The 23,346-nt window shown below is 41.7% G+C and overlaps 1 protein-coding gene across 1 annotated transcript in view; it reads left to right on the forward strand.

The window, feature by feature from the left end:
- The window catches only part of LOC113588815 (leucine-rich repeat-containing G-protein coupled receptor 6), a 58,651-nt gene that overhangs the window by 26,741 nt on the left and 8,564 nt on the right, over positions 1-23,346 (forward strand). The window contains exons 3-6 of the mRNA XM_027028178.2: positions 9,836-9,907; positions 11,941-12,012; positions 22,337-22,405; positions 23,189-23,260. Coding sequence (XP_026883979.2) covers positions 9,836-9,907; positions 11,941-12,012; positions 22,337-22,405; positions 23,189-23,260 — 285 coding nt within the window. The remainder of the gene's footprint in view (positions 1-9,835; positions 9,908-11,940; positions 12,013-22,336; positions 22,406-23,188; positions 23,261-23,346) is intronic.

Genomic DNA, 23,346 nt, shown 5'->3' on the forward strand with positions numbered 1-23,346 from the left:
TTTAGCCGAAAAAAAAAAATGTAGACCAGATTGTTGTTTCACTTTATCATTGCAAGATGATGCTGAACTGTAAGAGAACTAATAGTACCTGCTCCTGACTACAGCCTCTAACCCCTCCCACTAACTGCAGTTTCTTGACCAGGCCCCTCCCACAGGTGTCAACGCCCCACCCCCTACTTGAAGTTTCTTGACCAGACCCCTTCCCCAGGTGGAGTCTTCTGCCAATGCCCCACCCCCTGGGTGCAGCTTCTTGACCAGTCCCCTCCTCAGGTTGCAACCTTCTGACCAGGCCCTGCCTCCTGGTTACAGCTTCTTAACCATGTCTCAGGCCCCTCCCCTACTCCGATCCCACTGTGGATGCAGCTTTTTGACATTCTGCCTTTACTATAGTGTGTTTGTCCTCAACTCTTCATTCCAGTGCATGAAAAGACCCCAAAAACTGCTGATGGGGTGTAATGGGAGCTCTACTGCCCCATTTTCAGGTAGTTAATCCTTCACTTCAGAGCTGTTCACTTCAGAACCAGTCAGGTGCCTGCTGTTCACTGAGCTGATGCTGCTGTTTGTCTTGCTAATTGCTAGTGGTAGTAAGGGTAAAGTTCTTATGTTCTTGTTGGTGGACCTTAGTTGAAGAGGCTGAGAAAGAGAGAGAGAGAGAGAGAGAGAGAGAGAGAGAGAGAGAGAGAGCACATTCTGGAGTCTCTCTGCTCCATCGCTACAGGCAACTGGACCACGTTGGACACGAGCCAAAGACAGAATAGTAATGTGTACACAAAGGATTATAGATAGTGTGTTTTTAGCTACATCTGTTTTATAGGTGCCTCATATTTGTACAATTACAAACAGTGGACTCTGTTGCAGTCCATTGTGTACTGCATTCATCATTGGTTGGTTTCTGACCACAGGACCTATACTGATTGGCTTTTATTTTGGTCATAGCTCACGCTGCACACAGCTGTGACACTCACAAGGTAGTGGACATTCAGTTAGTGTCAGTGTTCCATGCACTTGCTGGATTTGAAAAATATCAAGCCAGCTGTAGGTATGTAGTCAGAAAGTGATCACTAAAGAGTTGGACAGATAACAAACACTGTACAGCAAAAGCTATAGGCTAACTGTACACTTATAGGCTAACGTAGGCTAACAGCCCCTAATACATCGCAACATCATCATTATATAATGGTTTTGAGTTACAGCTAATAATTATCTAATTATTTTATGTATAGTAATTAATGCTACAGGTTGAAGTATTAAACACTGACAGTAAGTTCATATGTAATAATGTCATGGAGTAGATTGCCAAGGGCATCCCTGCTGGGGTGTTCTGGCCAGTGATTCATGCCCTCAGTGACATGAACTTCACAGGCACCAGATGTTTCCTGTATGTGCTATAAGACTGGGAATTTGCCTTACATGTAATCCTAGCACCTTTAGTTTAAATAGTGGTCAATAGTTAAAAGTATCAAAAAACCATTTAGCTGTATGTATATTACCAGCTCTGCTAAATGATTTGGCAAGTAAAGCAGTTATTCGCCAAGCCATTAAATAAATATTAACAATTTTAACAAACTATTAGATAATGAACTAATAGATAATAAAGTTGTTCTGTAACCTGATATTTAAGTAAAAGTCTCTAATAAAATAGGCCGTGGGTACACGTGTATGAGACAGTTACTGTAAACACAGTGTATATGTGCAGGGATCAGTGTGTGATTGTGTTACACCTGGATGTGGGCAGCACTGGACCCTGGGGCATCGTGACTGCGTGAAGTTCGGGAAAGGGTGTGCTGGGGAAGTGGAACCTGAGCTGACCAGCCCGCTGAGTTCTGCCACACAGCACCAAACAGCTGCTGTTTACACTGCAGATGCCTACATAAAGCCAACAGAAGGGGATCGATTTGAATCTCTCTCCCACCCTTACTCTTTCACTTTGTCTTGTTTGCCTCCTCTCTCTCTCTCTCTCTCTCTCTCTCTCTCTCTCTCTCTCTCTCTCTCAATGCTAGAGATGAAAAGATGGGAAGGAAGCCCAAATGCCCTGCCCCGACCCGCTCACCCACCCAATGGCCCAAGTGTGCTATACTGGCCTAAGATGCTCACCAGCCTCACTAGCTTTGCGGCCACACCCCCCGGCCCCACCCCGGCCCCACCCCCTGGCCCCACCCCCGGCTCCGCCCCATATGATTATCTCTCTCAGGCTCAAGCTTGGCAAGATAGAGAACCTTCTTTCATGTGTCGTCTGTTCTGACCTCTTCCACGCCGCAGAGCTTCACGAGCAGCTTATGCTTAGTAATGCGTCCAGCGAGGATGCGACTGCCTGCCATGGAGATTTGAATGGCATGCTGATTCCTCAGGGGAAACTCAAACAAAAGCACATGGGCATGGCAGGCACAAAGAAGCATGGCAGGAGGCTTGATGTTAAATCTCAATTACTTGCGCTATTTTAAATATAAATAAATATTCTACATCGTTCCCGCAACTTGAGAAGTTGAGAAACCGAAAAGCACAAACACCACTAAAAGTTGATCAAGACAGAAACAGATTGAATAAAGGTTTAAGGACATCACATTCTGAAGCAATGGGAGGTAAATGACAATGAAGCTTAATTGCCCAGATAATAGGGAGAGCTTTCTTTGGGCATTCACTAAACAGAAACCACAGCAAAACACAGAAATCACACACTGACGGTGTTTGGAATTCACATCTGTTCTGTGTATGTTTACATATGTAATTTGTGTATTTTCACACAAAAACTGTGTTTACAGTTGGGGCCACAGTGAAAATGGAAGTAACAAGGAACAGTTTGTGGTGGATAAATCATTTTCAGGGCTTTCATTTGGCCTACAGAGCAGTTGTAGGAGTGTTATATAGCCTAACCCTCCACAATTTGCCTTTCATACAGCAGTACGTCAATAATTTGTATTTAGAATATTCTAATCACTTCAAGCACAGCTTCCAGTTGTAAATCTTAAAGTTTTAAAACATCAGGTGCGCCATCAAAAAATGTAATTAAAGACAAACAGACTACTTTCCTTAATTAATAAGATCAATAGGAACATGGATTATGTTGGTAAAAAGTCAAAGAACTTCCTTTCATAGAACTTCCTTTCACTAGGCATGGCAACATGGTCTTGAGGAGCCATTAGTGGATCAATTTGATTGACATGCATCAGTGCAGGTGACAGTGTTTGAGGCTGAACCTACCGCAATGCTTTGGACTGTATCCCATTCTGACTACTGCCATAATAAACCATAAGCCAGCAGCTCCTCTCATATGGAGCAAATTATACAGCCTTGTGGTGGTTCTGCTGCCCCCCCACCACACACACACACACATACAGGCCTAGCATGGTAATTTGTAACATGTCTTGTTCAATACAATGGTCCTCAGATCAGATAGCAAAGTGGGTGCTCTGCTTGAACACCCAGAATCTTTCTCTCTCTCACACATACACACACACACACACACACACACACACACACACATGCGCACGCGCGCACATGCACATGTACACCCACGCACACACATGCACATGCGCACACATTTACACATGCACATACACAGACACACACAGACACACACAGCACACAGAGGTGCTTTAAGGTCCATAGGTGCACAGTGAGACAGTGAGGTGCAGAGTAAAACACTGAGACATTTTATAAAGACATTGACACAGTTCTGTGCAACAGTGAGATATTTCGGTGCACAATGAGACACTTTGATGCAGAGTGAGACTGTGAGACAAGTTGGTGGACATTGAGACAGGTGTACAGTACAGCATAATGAAACAGTGTCCATGTTAGTGTCTGGACCTGGGCCAAATACTGTCACTACCTGTGAGACTTCTGTTTCAAGACATAGTACAGCCAAGAGGAACATGAGTTCACTGCTGTGGTTGTCTTGTCAAAAGTGTGTGTGTGTGTGTGTGTGTGTGTGTGTGTGTGTGTGTGTGTGTGTGTGTGTGAGTGTGAGTGAGTGTGTGTGTGTGTGTGTGTGTGTGTGTGTGTGTGTGTGTGTGTGTGAGTGAGTGTATGAGTGAGTGTGTGTGTGTGTGTGTGTGTGTGTGTGTGTGTGTGAGTGAGTGTGTGTGTGTGTGTGTGTGTGTGTGTGAGTGAGTGTGTGTGTGTGTGTGTGTGTGTGTGTGTGTGTGTGAGTGAGTGTGTGTGTGTGTGTGTGTGTGTGTGTGTGAGTGAGTGAGTGTGTGTGTGTGTGTGTGTGTGTGTGTGTGTGTGTGAGTGAGTGTGTGTGTGTGTGTGTGTGTGTGTGTGTGTGAGTGAGTGTGTGTGTGTGTGTGTGTGTGTGTGTGTGTGTGTGTGTGTGTGTGAGTGTGTGTGTGTGTGTGTCTCAGTAAATTACAGACAGATCAATGCTGCCTTCCTTTGCTGCTGTTTGCACTCCACACTAATAACATTTGTTCAACCCACAACAAAATCTAACAAACTTCTCATGATTAATTAAGACCAGTGTGGCAGGTAAGATAATAATAATAATAATAATAATAATAATAATAATAATAATAATAATCAATAACACAAATAATAAAATTAACAGCAAAATTGGGTTGAAAAGCAATACTGATGACTGCATCAGTGTAATGTACCTTTTTCAGACTCTTTTCTTGTGAAGCTCAGATCATTAACAAGCACTAACCCTAATCCTAACCCTGTCGGCCTGTTTCATTCGACCACCTGTAATTCAATATCTACAGTAGAAGGCTGGGGTAGACCTGTTACAAACCTCCATCTAGGGTTGGAGCCTGCAACAGTGGTGATGTATGAATTTATGCAACAAATAAGACCTCTGAGTCAAGCCTTCATGTATATTTCTCATAACAGTCCCAGGATTAAACAGGTAACCTGAGGGCAATGGTGGGAAATAGTCTGACAAAACATTTTGAAGCAGAAGACACTAAAAGTATACAGCACTTTGAAGGCTACAGCTAACAAAGAGCATGTTTCTTTTATCTCCACCACCAACTGCATCTCTTGAAGCTATTGCATAATGCGTCAAACCATAATCGAGAGAAGTGAAAAGTGTAATTAACAGTCACTGTGCATGACCTCAGCACGAGCAGAGTGATGCATGCACACGGCTGTGTAAAACCCACACTGAGGACAGCAGATTTCTTCATTGTCTCATCTTCTTTCCATTGTTGATAAGATGAAACAAAATCCAGAAGAGAAAAATGCAACCTATTCAGTTTCCACATATCTACAAATGCAGTTTCATCCACAACTCGCAGATGTTGATCCTTTTTCAGGAGCCAAAGCATGCAGTCACATGCCTGAGAAATCTACTCTCCAACACAGGAGTTCATCCCCTCACATAGATCAGATTCTCCACTTCAAACTATTACATCAAACAAACATGACACAGATCTAGTCAGACATGGCACAGATCGGAACAGACCTGGCACAGATCAGATCTGCGCATGATCTGAGCAGCTCCAATTTTTCTAGATAAACAGAGCACAAGAGGCAGAAAACTGGAAACCACTGACATGTCTGATAATGATAAGGATCAAAATGTCTGATAATGATTCAGTAGCAACAAAGAACAGTTGGTAGAAGAAGGTGCCAGCAACACCAAAGCTGTGTGTTAGGACCCCAGGGAGTTCATGTAGTAATAAGGGTGTGTGTAGCTTCCAGGTACAGTGAGTCACCCTGGATAAAGGCAGCTGCCAAGTGCCGTAAATGAGGATTTATACAGTTTACAAACAACTATAGTAAATTTGAATGATCTGGTTATGAACATTGTCATTTAATTTGGGTTCCTTTTATGTGTGTGTGTGTGTGTGTGTGTGTGTGTGTGTGTGTGTGTGTGTGTGTGTGTGTGTGTGTGTGTGTGTGTGTGTGTGTATGTGCATGTACATGTGTGTTGGGGGTAGAGGGGGTTGGGGCATTGTGTGTGTGTGCGTGTGTGTGAGTGAGTGAGTATGAGAGAGGAGATATTTTTATTGCTGCTCTCTCATTAGTGGCCACATGGGTTTGGTTGAACTATGCGATAAACATGTGAGAAAACAGTTAACTTTACAAGAGAATGAAACTTCACAAAAGAATCCAGAGGGTCAGGGTGCATCATGTGTCTGTAGAGGTCAGATGTTACACTTATGACATATTCATTTTCTAGAAGACAAGGGGCCTGTTCACATTTCAGTTTCCCAGTGAGAGGAAGTGAGGTGTGGCAGTCATACTGTTCTTCATGTCATATCTTTCAAAGGCAATGAGTCTCACACAAGAACAATTTAACCTGAGGAAAGTTGATCGCTGTCCAACCTGAAATGTCGAAATACGCATTCCTCAAAATGTAACCTCATGAGATAACTAGGATCATTTGGTGAACTCGCATGTCTGTAAGCAAACAGGACCAGTCACTGTCCTGTTGAACCATGCCACACCAGGGCTGTACATTATCCTGGTTGATCTGTATATGTCCCTTTAGCTAACTATGGTGGGCCAATGGAAATGTAATAAATTGATTATCCTTCCACTATTTCATTCACAGTAGCACTCACTTCAGCATAACAGTCTAATACGTTAGGAGGGTTACCACACCCTGATCCTAGATGTGTGAAAACCCCTCTAGCAAACACAAGTAACATGACATATAGCAGTTATCTGACTAGCACAAAAACCAGTCTTCTCAAAAATATATAAAAATTCAGTCCCAGAGGCAGAACAATTTCAATTTCAATTCAATTTGGATCACATTAAAAACATTAGGCATTGGATTAATCACAGTAGGAACTGGGCTAATCACAGTGGGAACTGAACTGATAACGCTCAGAAGGGGACTAATAATGCTAGGATCTAGACTGGTCACACTAGGAACTGGACTAATCACAGTAGGAAATGGATTGATAACACTAGGAACTGGACTGGTCACACTAGAAACTGATCACTGTAGGAACAGGATTGATCACTTTACGAACTTGATTGATCACACTAGAAACTGATCACTGTAGGAACAGGTTTAATCACACTAGGAACTGGACTGATCATCAGTTTGAGCACTGGTTCCAGTGTCTACTTTAGACTGTATACATACAAGAGATGATCTTATCCTCCTGTCCTCTCAGCAATAATGCAACATAATGCATGATGCTATCTGAAACAGAAGTACATTTATTGCATTTAGTATGGGTCTAATAACAGTATACGTCATTACTTCATTATTTTCTTTGGTTGGTTTTTCAAGGAGATATATATATGACATCCATTACACTTTGTGGTTGGGAAATCAGTTTTCAGGGGAGTAAACAATACACATTCTTTCATAACAGGAACAGAATTAGTTAACAAATAGCTGTCCAGAAAAGTACATAAATAAAGCTCTGATAACAAATGCCTTGCACATGGATTACTGCCTATGTGGAAAGAAATGATTAATTCTCTCAGCATTGAAGGAAACAGAGATTATAGCAGAATTGCTGCAACTGAAATTTCTGTCAGGATCTTTTTTTCTTTTCTCTCGCTGTTCACAACACTCTCCTCGGTTACGACTGCAATTCTCTCTACAAACAAACCCAAATTAAAAAAAAAAAAAAAAGGGTATGATTAAAGTTTTATGGTATTTTGGCCCCCAATGAGGCATCTAAGAGAAGACAGATGCGTAGCACGGGGAGTTAACGCCAACCAGCCGTCTTGGAGGCCTCTGACTTCTGTTGCCCGGTGTCAGCGTAACCTCCACCTCCACAGCAGACGTTCTCCATCACCACCACCCCCCCCCCAAACTGGACTCTGCCCAGCTGCACTTACCAAACATGTTGACATTGTAATATGGTTTGAGAATGGGAACTTCACGCAGTGTTCAAATTCAGTGTCATCATCAAAACAGTTTTATCATCAAAGAGCTGTGGTATATGGGCGAAACATCCTGGAAGCTGACTTACACCTCTTGTGACAGAAGAGCTTTATGGTTCTGTTTGAAACAGATGTGTGTTGTTGCTCTCTCAAACACAACAAAAACCAGGGTGAAAGAATCTTGGGGAACTTCAGAGCCAGAAAAATGTTCTCTGATATATTGTTTTCACAGCTGTTTTATAACCGAGCAGCAGAATGATACGTAGGAACAACATGTGTCTTTGAAAGAGGGGCTATCATCAGCGTGTCTAAAATGGTCTACCATCATGACATCACTGTGGAGAGGAAAACTGTGTGTAACATAACAAACTGCCCTTTCCCTAACCCGACCTTCCCTTAACATATCTCTAACTAACCACCCTTACTTTATTGCTAACTACCCTTACCATAAACCTAACTACCCTCAACATATCTCTTACTAACTACCCTTACCCTAACCCTAACAAACTACCATTACTCTAAATGTTAACCAGCTTAATTTACCTAACCCTTCCTAAGAAGGTCTCCATGTGGCACTTTGCTTAACATTCTTTTATTAAGGGCTGGATCGCTCTGTCTGTTCAATCAAACCAACACACAGCTTTAGAGGAATCTTACCTACTCGCTGTTCTAAGTGTTTACATCAAGCAGTAGCATGCATTGGGTTAATACTGTTCCATAATCACAGCAGACACGTGGGGAAAGAAATGGATAAATATAGTATTGACACAGGTGGATCTGCAGCCTATTCTGCATCACATATGTATTTAATAGTGGAACAAAGGGGACTGAATGGGACCCTGTTGAACTTTGCACTGCCTGCGCCATGGCTGAATCCTACGGGAATCTGCCACTCTTATGTGAATTAAGTTCCCTTCTCTGTTTATGACAGCTATATTCAGTTATTAACTCTATGTATAGGTCTTGGAACAAGTCAGCAAGTCTACTACTTAAGCCTCAGAAGCGACTATACGTATGTTGAAGACACGTGTGTGTGTGTGTGTGTGTTTAGAGATAGAAAAATCACATTAAAATCCCAGTGTTGTCAAAACATTTAACAGACTTTATTTGAAGAACTACAAAAACGAAAAGATTTCTTGGCTACTGAGCTTAAAAGGTTGGACTTATGATGACATAATTTCATTTACCAACAGTAATATATGTTCAGTGTGTACACAATGATGATTTTAACATTAAATGTGTGTGTGTGCCAGACCATGTGAGTAGCTTTGATTGGCTTGTTTGCGAGGATGCCTAATGTTGACCAGGCTATATATACCAAACTCTTCCACTCCCATGCACATACAAGCAGGACAACCTAACAACAAGGGAAAATGATGGAGTGATTTTGGAATGTGAAATGAAATGATTTTGAGATGCGGGTGGTCCACACCATGCAGTACTCCAGTGAAGGCTGTTTAGACTGTATGCCTCCCTCAGATTCTAGCACCCAGCCAAACTCCCCCTACTTCATTAGATTATGTTCGATAAACAGATTGATTGGTCCAGATGAGTGACAGTGCAGCTGGATAAAATTTATGTTCCGCATGTTGCCATCCCATCAGAAGGGTTCACATTCACATGCAGCAACTCGGTTTACCTCCAAGAGCTTTTATTAAATAATGGCACTCGTGTTAGTTTGGCAGGAGGCCAAGGTCAGATGCTACACATAGCAAAACATCCCATCTCAAACATCCTAAATGTGTTTTATTTCAGCACAGCGATGTGTTATGCCTTTTATGCACCTTTGTAAGGGGCAAGAAAAAACATTTTTGGTCTTCTTTAAAAGAGCATTGGGGTTTGAGAAGACACATCTTTCTGTCTACTGGTTGGGACAATGGAAACAGTCACTAACTTTGTATCAAAACCTTTAATACAAGTGTGAATAGATGGAGTTTGGAGCTCGCTCGTTCACTCACACACGCCTGTATGGGCCAGCCAATTCCTGGCTCTTCCTGGTCTTGTAAACGGTGACTGACCCAAAGTTCTCATTCTGCAGGAGGCTCTCTGGGAACCATTTAAGGCACATCAACGGCTCTGCCTTCCATGGCCTCACCAACCTCAAAGTCCTGTGAGTACCAAATCCTGTGGGCACCCAAAACCCTGCGGGCACAGCACTGAGCTTGGCTGCCTGTTCAGGGAGCCAGGATCAGACATCCACATGCCTCATTATTTCAATTTCAGTTAATGCAGCATAGCATATTTTGAAATATTAATATCCAAATACATTGTAAAATATCAGAGCAGGTGCACAATAAATCTTGTTTCCTACCAAAAAGAGGTCCAGTGATTTGAAGGGATGAAAGTATTAGTAGTGCAGTTTCTGTGCAGGGCAGCATGTCCACCACAGCACATAGCAGTATATAGTCTTCTCTGGACCCAAAATCCATTTTCTGTTCCAGCATTTTATAATCACTGGTAGCCAATTGAACAGTTAATATAATTGGCCACCAGTGATTCCTTGTTAAAGAGACGGGGGAAAATCTGTATCACCTGGCTCTCAAGGACTATTGATTAGTGATAACAAAACCCATGAGTGCATTTTGGGTTCAGAATTGAAGACGCCTGGTTTGGTGTTACTCTTCTCTCCATGCTGCACCCCCAGACACTGCTCCTGACCCTTCCTTCAGACATAGAGTCACTACCGCCACACACTTCACCATCATAACCCACATCCAAACGCATGAGGCCCAAGCAGTAGTTCTGTGTCCCCAACTTAAAAACACGCACAACTCAACACACACACACACACACATATACACACACCCCTATACACAATCTAATTCTTTCACTTCTTTCTTCACACTGGAATGCTGTTACTTCAGTTTTCCCAAATACAACCTTTGATTTGAACTCAGATTCCAGAAGGCAACAGCAGAGTCTGAAGCAGCTCTACTTTGTGTCAGGAGCCAGTGTGATTTACAAATATAAACCCTGTTTAAAGTCAGCCACAATTAAACCATGCTGATGCAAATCTCATGTAAAGAGAACTTTTTAGTCAAGATATGAAGGAGGAAAAGGAGGGGGAGTGAGAGTTAAGAGTGAATAAGTTGAATAAAAACTTTGTTATATTCTAATGAGTCCTGAGAACAGAGGCCTGTTCTTCATGTCATAGCAGGACTACTCTGGCTATTTGAAGTCTGGCTTCACAATGCCAGTTGTGGCACCATGATCTCGTCGATAAAGACGTCTTAGCCACAAAGGCTCTCATTCATTCCCCATGAACTCAGGCTGCATGCTCAAATGTCAGGGGTTTCAGCCGAGCGGGCGTGATAAGACTGTCTGCTGTTGAAGTGAAGCCCCCCGTCCCACTCCCCCAGGCCACCAGTGTACACCCAGACTAGCATCATTCGCTCGGAGCACCACTGCTCTTTCAGCCCCTCTCTCACTTTCTGTCTTCTATTCTACGAGAATGACATCAGTGGCCACCCAAGGAGTTCCGCCTTCTTTTTCTCTTTTTCCATTCTTATTCTTTCAAGGTTTCTCTCTTTTTTTCTCTGCTCCTCCGTCATTCCGGTTTCCTTCGCTCAAAAGGTCTGGCTGCGCGGTGTTTGAAATCGCACCTCGTCTCTTCCGGCTGCCTTCAGACACGGGGCGCTCTGATGAGCTCTTTTTTCATGTAAGCAGTAGGTGCACAACAGAGCTGCTTGCTACGCTGATGCCTTATGCCAAGACCTCAGGCTCCTTCTAGAGCCTGAATGCTTATAGAGTCATATTCTGTAAGGGTTAGGGTAACAAGACTCACAAACAACCTGGAATGTTACTCTGGGAAGGATGATGTAAAAATGATAATCTTCAGATGGAAAATTCTTTGGACACACGATTCCATGCTGTCCTTCAGCATATCACATAAAGATATTTCACAAGAGATACCTTTCATGTAGAAAAGAATCATTGTAGTTATTTGTAAAAAAAAAAATTTAAAAAAAAAAAAAAAAACACTATATTTTGTTTCTTTGTGAATATGTATCCAATGGTAACTAGATTTAGTTAAATCTTATTTTATTTTTTAACTCTACTTTACCTAATACCTAATTGAGTGTTTTAGAGAGATGATTCAGTATTTTACTGCTTTTACATTTTCACGTATTTTACTGCTTGTAGGATGCTGCAGAATAACCAGCTGGAGAGACTGGCCAGTGAAGACCCCTGGGAGCTGCCAAACCTCCTCTCTCTGTAAGTACCAGCCTCCAAACTCCAGTCCCTGGAAATGCAGGTGATGTTTGTATGCACGTACAGAGAAAGGCTGTTCAATAAGCGAGTGCCAATAAGCGAGTGCTTAAGATTAAAAGAATTTAGAAATCTTTCCATGGTTACACCAAAAGGAGGGCATACTGTATGCCTGTAACCATATTCGCCTCTGTCAGTGTTAAATCATAAGCAGGACCACAAGCTATGAGTTACAGAGTTAAAAAAAAAAAAAAAAACTCCTACCCTCAGATGTCATCTGTGAGAGGGATATACGCCTGTTAATGCCTGGTAGTACAATCTGGCAATGCATTTAATAATGATATTATGGGCAAAAGCAAAAATAATAAAGGACATAAGATAAAATATTTTGTGAAATAGTTAAAAATGGCTTATGGCTAAAACATTAATGTGCAGAGATTTTGGAAGCAACAATGTGTTGTGAACCTACAGTTTTCTGGTGCAGGGTCCCACTGAGTCCAAAATTATGTTACAAAAATAAAGGAAAAAGACATCTCCCTCTAGTCTGGGATGGATAGATGGATGAGAGTGAAGGTATGAAACATGAATGATTGAAAGAGGCAAGCACGCCACCTTCCCAGCAAGAGGATCTGAGAGATTGTCCACATATGATGCAAAGGTTCTTAATATCATCCAAGCGGTGAATCGCCCTGGCGCTGAAGTCACATCTGGAAGCCATGAGAGAAGCAGCAGACGCCGCAGCGTGAGACTCAATGATCTGTGAAGGAGCCCAATTTTCTCTCTCTTCCCTCCACTCCAGCTATTTCCCTCCTAATCGGAATCATGCCCCTTCCTAACTAGTTCCCCATGAACAGGGCAGATTTGAAATGCTGTCTGCTCTCTTCCGTCCACCCCTCAACCCTCTAAATTATTCCAGCTCAGCAAACCCAGTCAGTCCTTCCACACAGCCTACCTTCATACCTTCAGCCAGGACCACCTATTTTTCTAAATGAATAATTCCGTTTGCTCATTTCCTTCTACCTTTGTGAGGATGTTTTCACTAGAGTCATGGCGTACGATTTTAATTCCCTTACCACCAACACTGATTTTTCCGTGTGGATGACATGCCCGACTCCAGAGTGGCCTCCAGCTATGGAACTCCACTGCACCCCCCCCCCTCCCCTACACACACAGTTACCTCTGCAGCACACAGCTGGCATCCTGCCAAATCACTCACACTCACTTTCAATCCCTCCACAACAAAGGAGCAGAGCTGATTCAGCTAGGTGCATCCCCAAAGAGCTGAAAAGGCATCTGATACTCACCAAACATGCAATTTAGACTAATGATAAGATGAAGACTGGTTAATTACTGAGGCTAGGCCTTAAGAACTGAGGTCAACTGGCGCCTGGTGCAGACAAAGGGAAAGTGAGGGAAGCAGACAGAGGACAAAAACATTCTATCTTCCAGCCATTGAGTCTCTGGCATTTTTATTCTCTCACTGACATCAAATCCCAGAATCCCTGGCTGTCTCACGCTGCACAACTCCAGTGAGATTACAGGAGCCTCTTCTACCAGTGGTGCAAAAACACCTCTCTATGTCTATTCTGAAAAACTTCTGTTTCTGGTTTCTGTGGACACTCAGCAGTGGAAATAAACTGCCTGGTCGTCTTTCCTTTTGCACCACCACTAAGAGACAAAGACTAGCAGGTGGTGCAGAGGTGGTCTTCTCTGCACCACCACTATGATATTTTCAAACGTAAGGAAAGTTTTATTAAGCAACATATCACCTTACCCATGTGTACTACACTGGCTTGAAACACAGCATGACTCTGGGTCTGGGGCTAACAGATTCCTTTGAAAAAGGCAGAAGCACAAGGGTGTGCTTCATCAAGGGGGAGGAGAATTTGTTCATGTTTGTTATAGCATCTTCATCCCAAGGGAGTGTAAATTCAGGACTAGCTGCCACACTTGTTTCATCCACATTCTAGTAAAATTAAAAGTTCATGCACTTCCCTTTGACCTGTCTGTGGTGCCCAACTCTCGTGCTAGATTCCCTCACCTGTCTGAATATTGGGATAGTTCCTTTCAGGGTCGTAATAATGCAGTCCATAGATTACCCTGAGCAAGAACACTGACGCGGGAGATGGGGGTAGGGGTGGACAGGCGCCAGCACTGAATGAATGAATGTGAAAGGTCACAAAGGGGGAAGAATGTGGAGGAAGTACTTGTGGCCGACTGCCTGCGTCCCTCTGCTGTCATACATCACAGCTAAGGGCGAGTCTTCCAGCACTGCCCCCCTTCTCCCCTCCCAGAGGGCAACACTCATTACATCAAAGGCTTAACTTGTTGACATGGGGAGGACATTCATCTTGGTTGTGGCGATGTCAAGGTCTGTGAACAACCAGCCAGAAGAGAACAGAGACAAGAAGGGGTGATCTGTCCCCAAAAACCAGAGGGAAAACAGCAGCTGCTCTCGAGCCATTTCTCTCTGCTTTTTGCTTTGTTGGATGGCCAGAAATCAGAGATGAAGAGCTGTTGTTCCAGCAGTTGTTCAGTAGCTTATGGGATTGCAGTGGATAAGTCACATAAACTGGTTTGTAGTTTACTCTCAGCTTATTTTAGCATGTCACAAAGATGAAACCAAGATGAAATTATCAATTGGTGCTTTATTATATCTGCAAATACCAAACAAAGCTTGTTTTCAAAACACCGTAACAGGGTTGAGCTAGAAGGTAATAACCACAATGGCAGGTCTTCTGCCTCTTCATCGATCACACCCTTCTGAATATCCTTTGAGAGCCACCTCTAATTACTCTTTCCCTCCTGCTAAAACATGACTTTCATGAGATCTGAAATTTAAAAGGTGGAGAACTACATCTGTGGACTCCATAAGCTCTGTCTCAAAGCAGGCAGCATGCCACAGCTCACATTAAACAAGCCTGTGCTCGAGGAGCTAAACATAGCTTCATAAAACAGCCCGGCATAAATCAGCTACAGAAGCACCTGAGGTCCAGGCAAGTGCCAAACCATGCACAGTGAAAACAAAGCAGAGAAACCAATGAGACATGGTTACATGAGTTAAATCCTCCATTGAGGAAGGCAGAAAAGTCACTGGGGGCAAAGGGCAACCTCTTCCTGTTCATTCACAATTTCTTGAGCCTTTGTTGTTGTGTTTTTCATCTCAGGATAGGAAAAATTATATATGTGAGCAATAGTTAGTAGTCTCTAGGCTCATTATTGTTAACTCTGTATTGGGCCAAGATTCATCAAGGCTCAAACAAAAAAGTCAAACAAAAAGTACAAACTCCCTGTCAGTTAATGTCACTGTATAGTTGCTCTGTAGTGATTTATCAAAAGAGTACAAATCTGTTTGCAAGTTCATTTTGTCCTGCATACATTGTTTTCTGCCAAATATCACTGGATGCTGTAAATTAGTTGTTAGACAGTCTAAAACTTAAATAGGCTACTGTGCTTTTTTCAGGAAGCTACTGTATTACTGTGCAATGGATTAACATCAGAAGACTTGCGACTCTCCTGTTATTGCATATTTTCAGTTTTTTTTTTTTTCATTTAGGCTTTTAAAACTTTTGTGGCACCAGCTTCTATTTAGCTTGAAGTTGTTAGCTTTCTTGAGTTAGTTAGATTTGTATGTAATGAGTTACAGATAGCTAACTTTCTAATACTCGCTGACACAATTTAGCTTTTCCTTCTTGCTTTGACAAGCCCTACAATCTGATTTACTCTCAAACTACACTGAATCTAGTAGCTGGAGTCTACTACTAAATAAGATTTACAGTTGGTACACCAACAGTGAAAAGTTAACTGGAGCATTTTGCATTCCAATGGCCCTGACTTTGTACTGGACATATGGGCTTATAAAAGCAGGTATCGCCAGTGCCTGTGATGTAAAAGAACTCTGTCAATACAGCTCCTATATAATCTTGATACAAGGAGAAAGGGTGTGCTGTTGTGACTGAATTTAACATTCAATTCTCCACAAAGGCTTTGAAGCAGCCAGTCAGAGAACTCCAAAAACTGTCCAGTAAACAGAAAAGTTATTTTAAGCAGTTACTTAGTTTCTCATTCAGTAAGAACATGCTTATTAACAAAGTAAGCATGTACATGATATGATATGATGTGATGTGATATGATGTGACGTGATATATAGTAAAATTTGTATTGGACTTACAAAAAAACAATCACAACTTCATATGCTCACATCCCAAATAGTTTACATTTGAATTCTAAATGATATCATTTTACAGCCTACCAGTCTCAAAAATCAAGTTCTCCATTTTAATAAGGAACATCATTGTTATGCTGCAATATATTGGTTAAAGAGACACTGAAGAAGCAGCTATTTCCACTATCTTTGAGCTCTCTAAGAGAAGTCCCAAGTCTCTCAGAAAGGCAACTTATAAACAGTTCAAGCAAAATTAGCTTGTTTACATCCTCATAGGTAGGCACACATGGAAACTAATTTGTGCTCTCACATAACTGAGAATTCTGAAGTTTAGGCAAATTAGCTAATTCTTATGCCCTAAGCATTGCCTCTTTCATTTAGCTAGTTCAGTCATGTGACAGTTGTTCTTCATTGTCACTGTGGAATCACACTATAAGACTATCACAGCCAAAATCAAATCTCCTTGACGTCACCGGGGGGTTCATCCAGAGGGAGCAATAGAAAGTTTAGCTAATTCAGACACCTTCAAATGAAAAGCATGTTCCTTACTTACTTTCCAGCATTTAAATCTTAAATGTTTGTTTTCTCCCATGGTGCTTAACTTTGACCTCTTACTTCTGTGGTCATAACTGGGAATGATTGCCTAGCTTTGCTTTTTTGGTCATGCTTTAACTACTACAGCTCTCCACAATACTAGTCAATTTGGACCACGCTAGCAGAGAAGAGAACTCCAATTTCCCATTCCTTCAAATTCAACTTCCATCTTCTGCAAGTAAATCAAGGTTTGGAACAGGACCTGCTTTGGAACAAAACCTTTTTTCTCAAAAACCTGCTTTTCTAAAATAAACCCACAAAATCCATCATTTTGATCTCTGAATTGAAATTTGTGGAGGCAATCTAAATTGTGGAGGAAACCTAAACCTAACCTAAACTCCCAAAGATGTTTAGGTTACTGTCTTTGGCATCCTCATATAACACACAAAATATATAAAATAGTGGCGATACATAAAACATGTATTAAAACATTTAGTAGTGAAAATCAGAAATATAGCAGCAACAGAAGAATCAGTATACAGATTCAAATCCATCACTGGAATCAGACACTTAAAACTGGCCAAATTCACATGGTACATAAGAGGGTCTATTAAGCAGTAGCAAGGAAGTCCTCCTAATTCAACCTTCAGAGGACTGCTCACAATGTCCTTGTGATCATTCATTTTAACTCCTAATGGCAAAAACGTAACCCATAACTCCTCAAAGGGATTTGGTAAATGCCAGGGACACAATTCACAAACTTTCACTTCCAAGGCTCTTTACTGACACATGGAGAACTTGCAGAGCCTAACCTGAAGGGCAATATAATTGCTCCTGGCTGGCTCACCAGGCATATGTCCTTGTAGAATCCTAACAAACCAAAATTTGACTAAGGAGCCTTGGAGTTCCATTTTAGTTCTGAAATTCTTAAATGAATTGCACCCCCTCCAGTGTTTTTTCCTATGGTGTGCACTTCAGACTAAAAACAAATAAAAGGGTGAAAGGTAAAAAGTACATCTGAAAGTGCTTGTGTTATGTCTCAGTTCAAATATACACCCTTCCCCCTTCCATACTGACCACATGTCTACAATTCTTCCTTTTTTCCAGACTTGCACATTTCTTTTCCATCATTCACATCAATATTGTGCAAGTAACAAATAATCCCCAACTGAAACCTCTACCAGCCGAGCTTCCCAAACAGCAGTCCGATTAAACTCTGCACCCAACAGTCACTGGCTGTAAACACTAACGGCTGTAATGACTGTAAACACTAATGGATTCAAACCATGAAACCCCTGAGGGGTTTATTACAGTTAAAATAACATATTTTTCATCATTGCTTTGGTAATGGTAACAATGTCAAGCATGTTTTTACCATAAATTGAACTTTGTATCCAGAAAATCAATATTCTGGCTTTGTCTTGAATTTTGAATGAATAGGGACATACATTTCCATTATATTCAACTACACCAAGGACACAACTCCAAGAATATTATTATGGTCCTCATTACTTGCCCTATTTTGTTTCTGTCCTCATAAGCACATGTAAAGTTTTGAAGAAATGGTGAAGCTCCCCACTGAGAGGAGTCCTGTGATCCCCATATACCTCCCAGACATGTGACTTTTTCTGTCCATCTGCACACAGGCGATTGGATGCCAACCTCATCACGGAGGTTCCTGCGCAGGTGTTTTCAGGCATGCGGTCACTGCGGCACCTGTGGCTGGATGACAATGCCTTGACCGAGATCCCAGCGAGCGCACTCAGTGACCTGTCCTCCCTGCAGGCCATGACCCTCGCCCTTAACCGCATCACACACATCTCTGATTACGCCTTCAGAAACCTCACAAACCTGGTTGTACTGTAAGTATTTTGTTACTTATAGTGCCCAGCTAAAACACATGGTTTAAGCATTAAAATATAAAGGAGCAAGAGGAAGCAAAATAATAGCACAAGCTAACAGAAGTTTATATAAAGTGTGCTCTTTAACAATATTATCTCTGAAGACTTTTAATATCTTCTTTATGTCTAATAATTGTTTTTGTGTCCAGGCATCTTCATAACAACCTAATTCAGACTATGGGACAGAAGTGCTTTGAGGGACTGCGCAGTCTGGAGACCCTGTAAGTGGAAACGTCCTTTGGTGAAAGATTAAAGGCGACTTAAAGCAATATCCTGTTTTTTAGTATCTAGCCTTTGTTCTGTAATTTCACTGAGGGTTCAGTGTAGCTCCTGTGGACAAGCCAGGTTTAATGAGATGATATGAAATTAATAGCAATATCAAAAATACATTTTAATTTCACTTATGGCACTTCAGCTTTGTATTGGGTACAAACACACCTCTTGTATTACTTTATCTGTTGATATGTACACAAGAAAATTGCAGAGTATGTTTTCTGAAAAACAGTAGTATCTATCATTAAAATAATTTAGAATCAAAGGTAGGTAGGGCTGACTTTCATGTTCTATATTGTAAGCAGTAAGAGCATCTCCTCAGTGCCTCTGCTATGCTAAGGTTTCCCTGCTGAGATTTGGATCACTCAGTAATGGATAAGCATGTGTTGCATGGGATCCCTTATTCATTAGGACACACTTAGAAGAGTAGAAGAAGTACTACTAAGATAAACTATGGTAATGCAGTGAGGAATCATATTATCACATTAAATCAATGTAATTACTGTAATTACTACTGGAAGGAAACCAATCAGAATATTTTATTAAGGTCTGTAAGTTAATTTAACCTTGTAATTTCTTGACTTGGTTGAAATAACTACTTATTTGTGACCTACAGTAAAGACTGCTGTAGTTGTTCTTTTCCAATGCTGCACATTACTTTGACTTTGATTTTGAGCAGGTTAAAATGAAATAATGAAAAACACAGCATAAAGCCATGAGAAACACTATTAAAAGTCATGAGACATTCTGAAAGGGGCCTGTTGGCTTGCATAAATATCTTTTTGCCAATGTAACTTATGAAAGCCTTCCAAATTCTGTGTGGAGACCATAGACTTTAAAAGCAGCACATGGTGGTCTCCAGGAGAAGGAGTGCTTCCCACCTGCTCTTTAATGGCCCACTCAAGTGCTAAGAATGACGTTTTATAGTTTACAAGGGATAAATCAGCCTAGAGAGTCATACATAGCAGTGAACACTTAATTTTTAAATTCTCTCTCTTTTTGTGTGTGTGTGTGTGTGTGTGTGTGTGTGTGTGTGTGTGTGTGTGTGTGTGTGAACAGTGGCAGCTCTTTACCTGAAGAGGCAGGGTTTGCTCTATTTCCTTATTGCCTTAAATTAGCACATAAAGACCTGATTCTCACAGAGCCCACGATTCTCATAGTAGCATATATGTTTATTATCAACTGGCCTAAAAACCTAAAAGTCGCAGTGTGCATCTGTCAGAGTAGCAGTAACTCAACACTATGTGGTTTTAAAACTGGGACTGGGCACATTGCTAAAACCCTCTTCGATCCAAACAATGAAGTCTATCCAGGAAAAGAAAAGCGTTATCCCCCTGCACCATATCAAAGCAAAGTCACCAAACAAGAGTGATTGATGTCCCAAACAAGGCGAGGAACAGGAACCAGACATGGCTGGAGCCTGAGTTCTACAGCACACTGTCGAGCCTCTGCTCTCTCTACCACTCTGCTCTTTTAGTGACCTTATGTAAAAACAGATATGCTGCAATGGAGAAGTCAATAAATACCCATAATGCCCTCACCACGCAGAATGATATCATTAGATTATACTGTAATACTGGACTTAATCAAAACTGTGTTCTATCGTGTTAAGTATTAAGTCATTTAAATAAATCCCATCTCTGTTTTAATTCCAAAAGTCCCAGATGACTCAGGCAGGGTCCTCTGACTTATTCCTCCAGTCGCTGCTGTCCATCTTGAAATGAAATAAGGCATGAAATGTATACAGTGTTAAGGAGATCCAGAATTTTATGTTTCCCATAAACCTCCTACTGAGTTCCGATGTATTGCTAGCAACTGTTTCCCCATCACATAACCGTTTCACCTCTCCATTCTACAGCTATTCGAGACTGAGGGCTGCACACACATAGTGAAAGTTATTCTGACTCATGTCTGGCTACGTTTGCATGCCATACAATTTGTCATTTTGTGTAACCACATTCTGACAGAAGAATAGGAAAACAGTGTTTATATATAGATTAAAAAAACATATGCTGAGTCGCCACTGACAGTATCTGACACAATCCGTAGCAATTTCAGATGACAAATGGGTCACATGTGATCAACAAATTATAATATTAATCAAAATTAAACAGTAAGCAAACCATGCTATTCCTAAGAAAACAAAGAAAACTGTAGCGTACTGGAACAAATTTCAGAATTTTGTTTCAGAACAGTCTATTGACTGAAGATTTAATTGTATTATTTGATTATTAATAGAATATTAAATCCAAATGAACATATCTACTCTCTCTATAGCTGGCATTCTCTTCCTTGGGTCTGTTTACCAAAGGTGTCAAAGCACAGAGAAGGAAGGAAGCTGGCAGAGTGGATATCATCTTACACTCAGCCTCAAAGCACAGCACAAATTCACACAAAGTTTACTGTGTAAAGCTTATGGTGGGCTTGATAAAATTAAATCTAATTCTGGATTTTTAGTGGAATTCTATTTTGAGGTTATTGCATATTCATGGGCACACACATACGCATGCATACACAGACACACATACACGCACACACACACACGCACGCACACGCACGCACGCACATACACACACACACACACATGCATGCACACTTAAATTCAGCAAGTGCTTTACCGTGAGTGGCTGTTAGCCAGGGCCCTCTGCTCACTTCAAACACCCTGGCAGCCTGCCAGATGGATATTTTTCCCCCTTGAAAAAGACATAAAATACATAAACGTTTAGACTGCTTTGAAAGCTTACACTTAACATAAGAGCTATAATTACAGGTATGAGGAGGCACATTCAGATTTTGGTATTGTGTACAGGCAGGTAATTCAAAAAACAGGGGATCCAGGACCAAGCACACACCTCTTCACCTCTTCACCTTTTTGACTCTGTTACAAGAGCAGGACTGGAAAGCTGAAAACCAATCAGAAGAGCTGATGTTGTGTTACACTCGATTCCCTTGCAATTACTAGCTAAAGACCAGATTCCATCCATTGGAAATTAAAGGAGAGAGAGAGAGAGAGAGAGAAAGAGAGAGAGAGGTGGCCTTTGCACATAAGGCCATGCACCCTTAGCAACCTGTGCTGTTTTGGTTCTTGCTCTCTTGTTGCATCGAGCTTTCTTAGGAGTCTTAGGCAACAAAAAATAAAGGCTGTCAAGGTAGCTGAGTACAGCTGTCACCAGGTCACCAAGAACAACCAACATGCATGTTCAGCAAGGTCAAAGGAAAGGTTTTCTGCTGTCTGATCACAGTGAAAGTGCCCCAGCTGTTTGCTTACATTATGAACAAGAAGTATAAAGAGTGAAATTTGAGTGTCAAAACACAGCAGCTCTTGTAGATATTGAGATTCTGGTGAAAGGTGTTCTGGCTGGGGGGGGTTGCCTAAGTGGTTGTCTAACTTCAAACCTGGGTTCTACTACCCTTCTACATTTCTTATAATAACCATTTTGCCCCTCTGCTTCTACAGCGAGCTGAACTTCAACTCCCTGAAGGAATTCCCTGTGGCTATCCACACACTGGCCAAGCTCCAAGAGCTGTGAGTAACCCAGAGTAACCTTACCCAGCATGCACCTGTTCTTGGAGCCCCTCCCCCCACGAGGGTCATCCGGCTTATTACCCCTCCGCAAACTCCTTTAGTGCCTAGAAATGCAACAGCCACATATGGCCTCCGGCAGCAAAAGCAGATGTTGTGAGATAAGTGTGTAAGCTCTTCCGTCTCAAGTGTCCTGAATGGTTGAGGGCCTCCGTCTGCCTCGGGACAGGTGGTTCTATATGATACCGAGCATGTTTACATCAGCGGATCCCACAGACATGTAGCCAGGCAGCCAAAAGCCTTACTGTACATCTGGATTGATTACAAAACTTCACTCAAGCAGAAGCTTGGGGTGTCATCATTACGCACCAAGACCAAGACTAATTTCAAAGACTAGTTTCATAAAGCATGATCAGACATGAAAAATGTCATGGAAAAAGGAGTTTACTGAGAGGCTATACCTACTGTCAAGTTTTGCAGATTTTTTGTGAAGGTGACAGGCTTCTCAGAAGTCATAAAACTAATTTTACAACTATTTCCAGTGAGGAGTAAATGGCAAACACTGGCACTCTGTCAGTGCTAATGTGGTGTGCCAAATATTTCATTAATACCTGGCCTCAGACTGCTATGTGACTCTTCAGCCTGCACAAAATAGAAGCAGCAGTGAATTGGGACAAATATCAGACACATAGCATTCTCCATAATTGCATAGTAGTGCCAAGTATAATGTGTGTTTGTGGGCAGCGCACAGATGGATATGCCATCCTCTACCTGTTCCTTCAACAGGGGTTTTCACAACAATAACATCAAGGCCATTCCTGAGAGGGCTTTTGTGGGGAATCCACTGCTACAGACCATGTGAGTAGCTCCTGTCACTTGACCATTCCCTCGAATTCTACATGAATGGCCAGAATGCAAAATATGCCAACCAAATATATTCCCCA

This window comes from Electrophorus electricus, chromosome 24 (assembly GCF_013358815.1).
Source record: "Electrophorus electricus isolate fEleEle1 chromosome 24, fEleEle1.pri, whole genome shotgun sequence".
NCBI lineage: Eukaryota > Metazoa > Chordata > Actinopteri > Gymnotiformes > Gymnotidae > Electrophorus > Electrophorus electricus.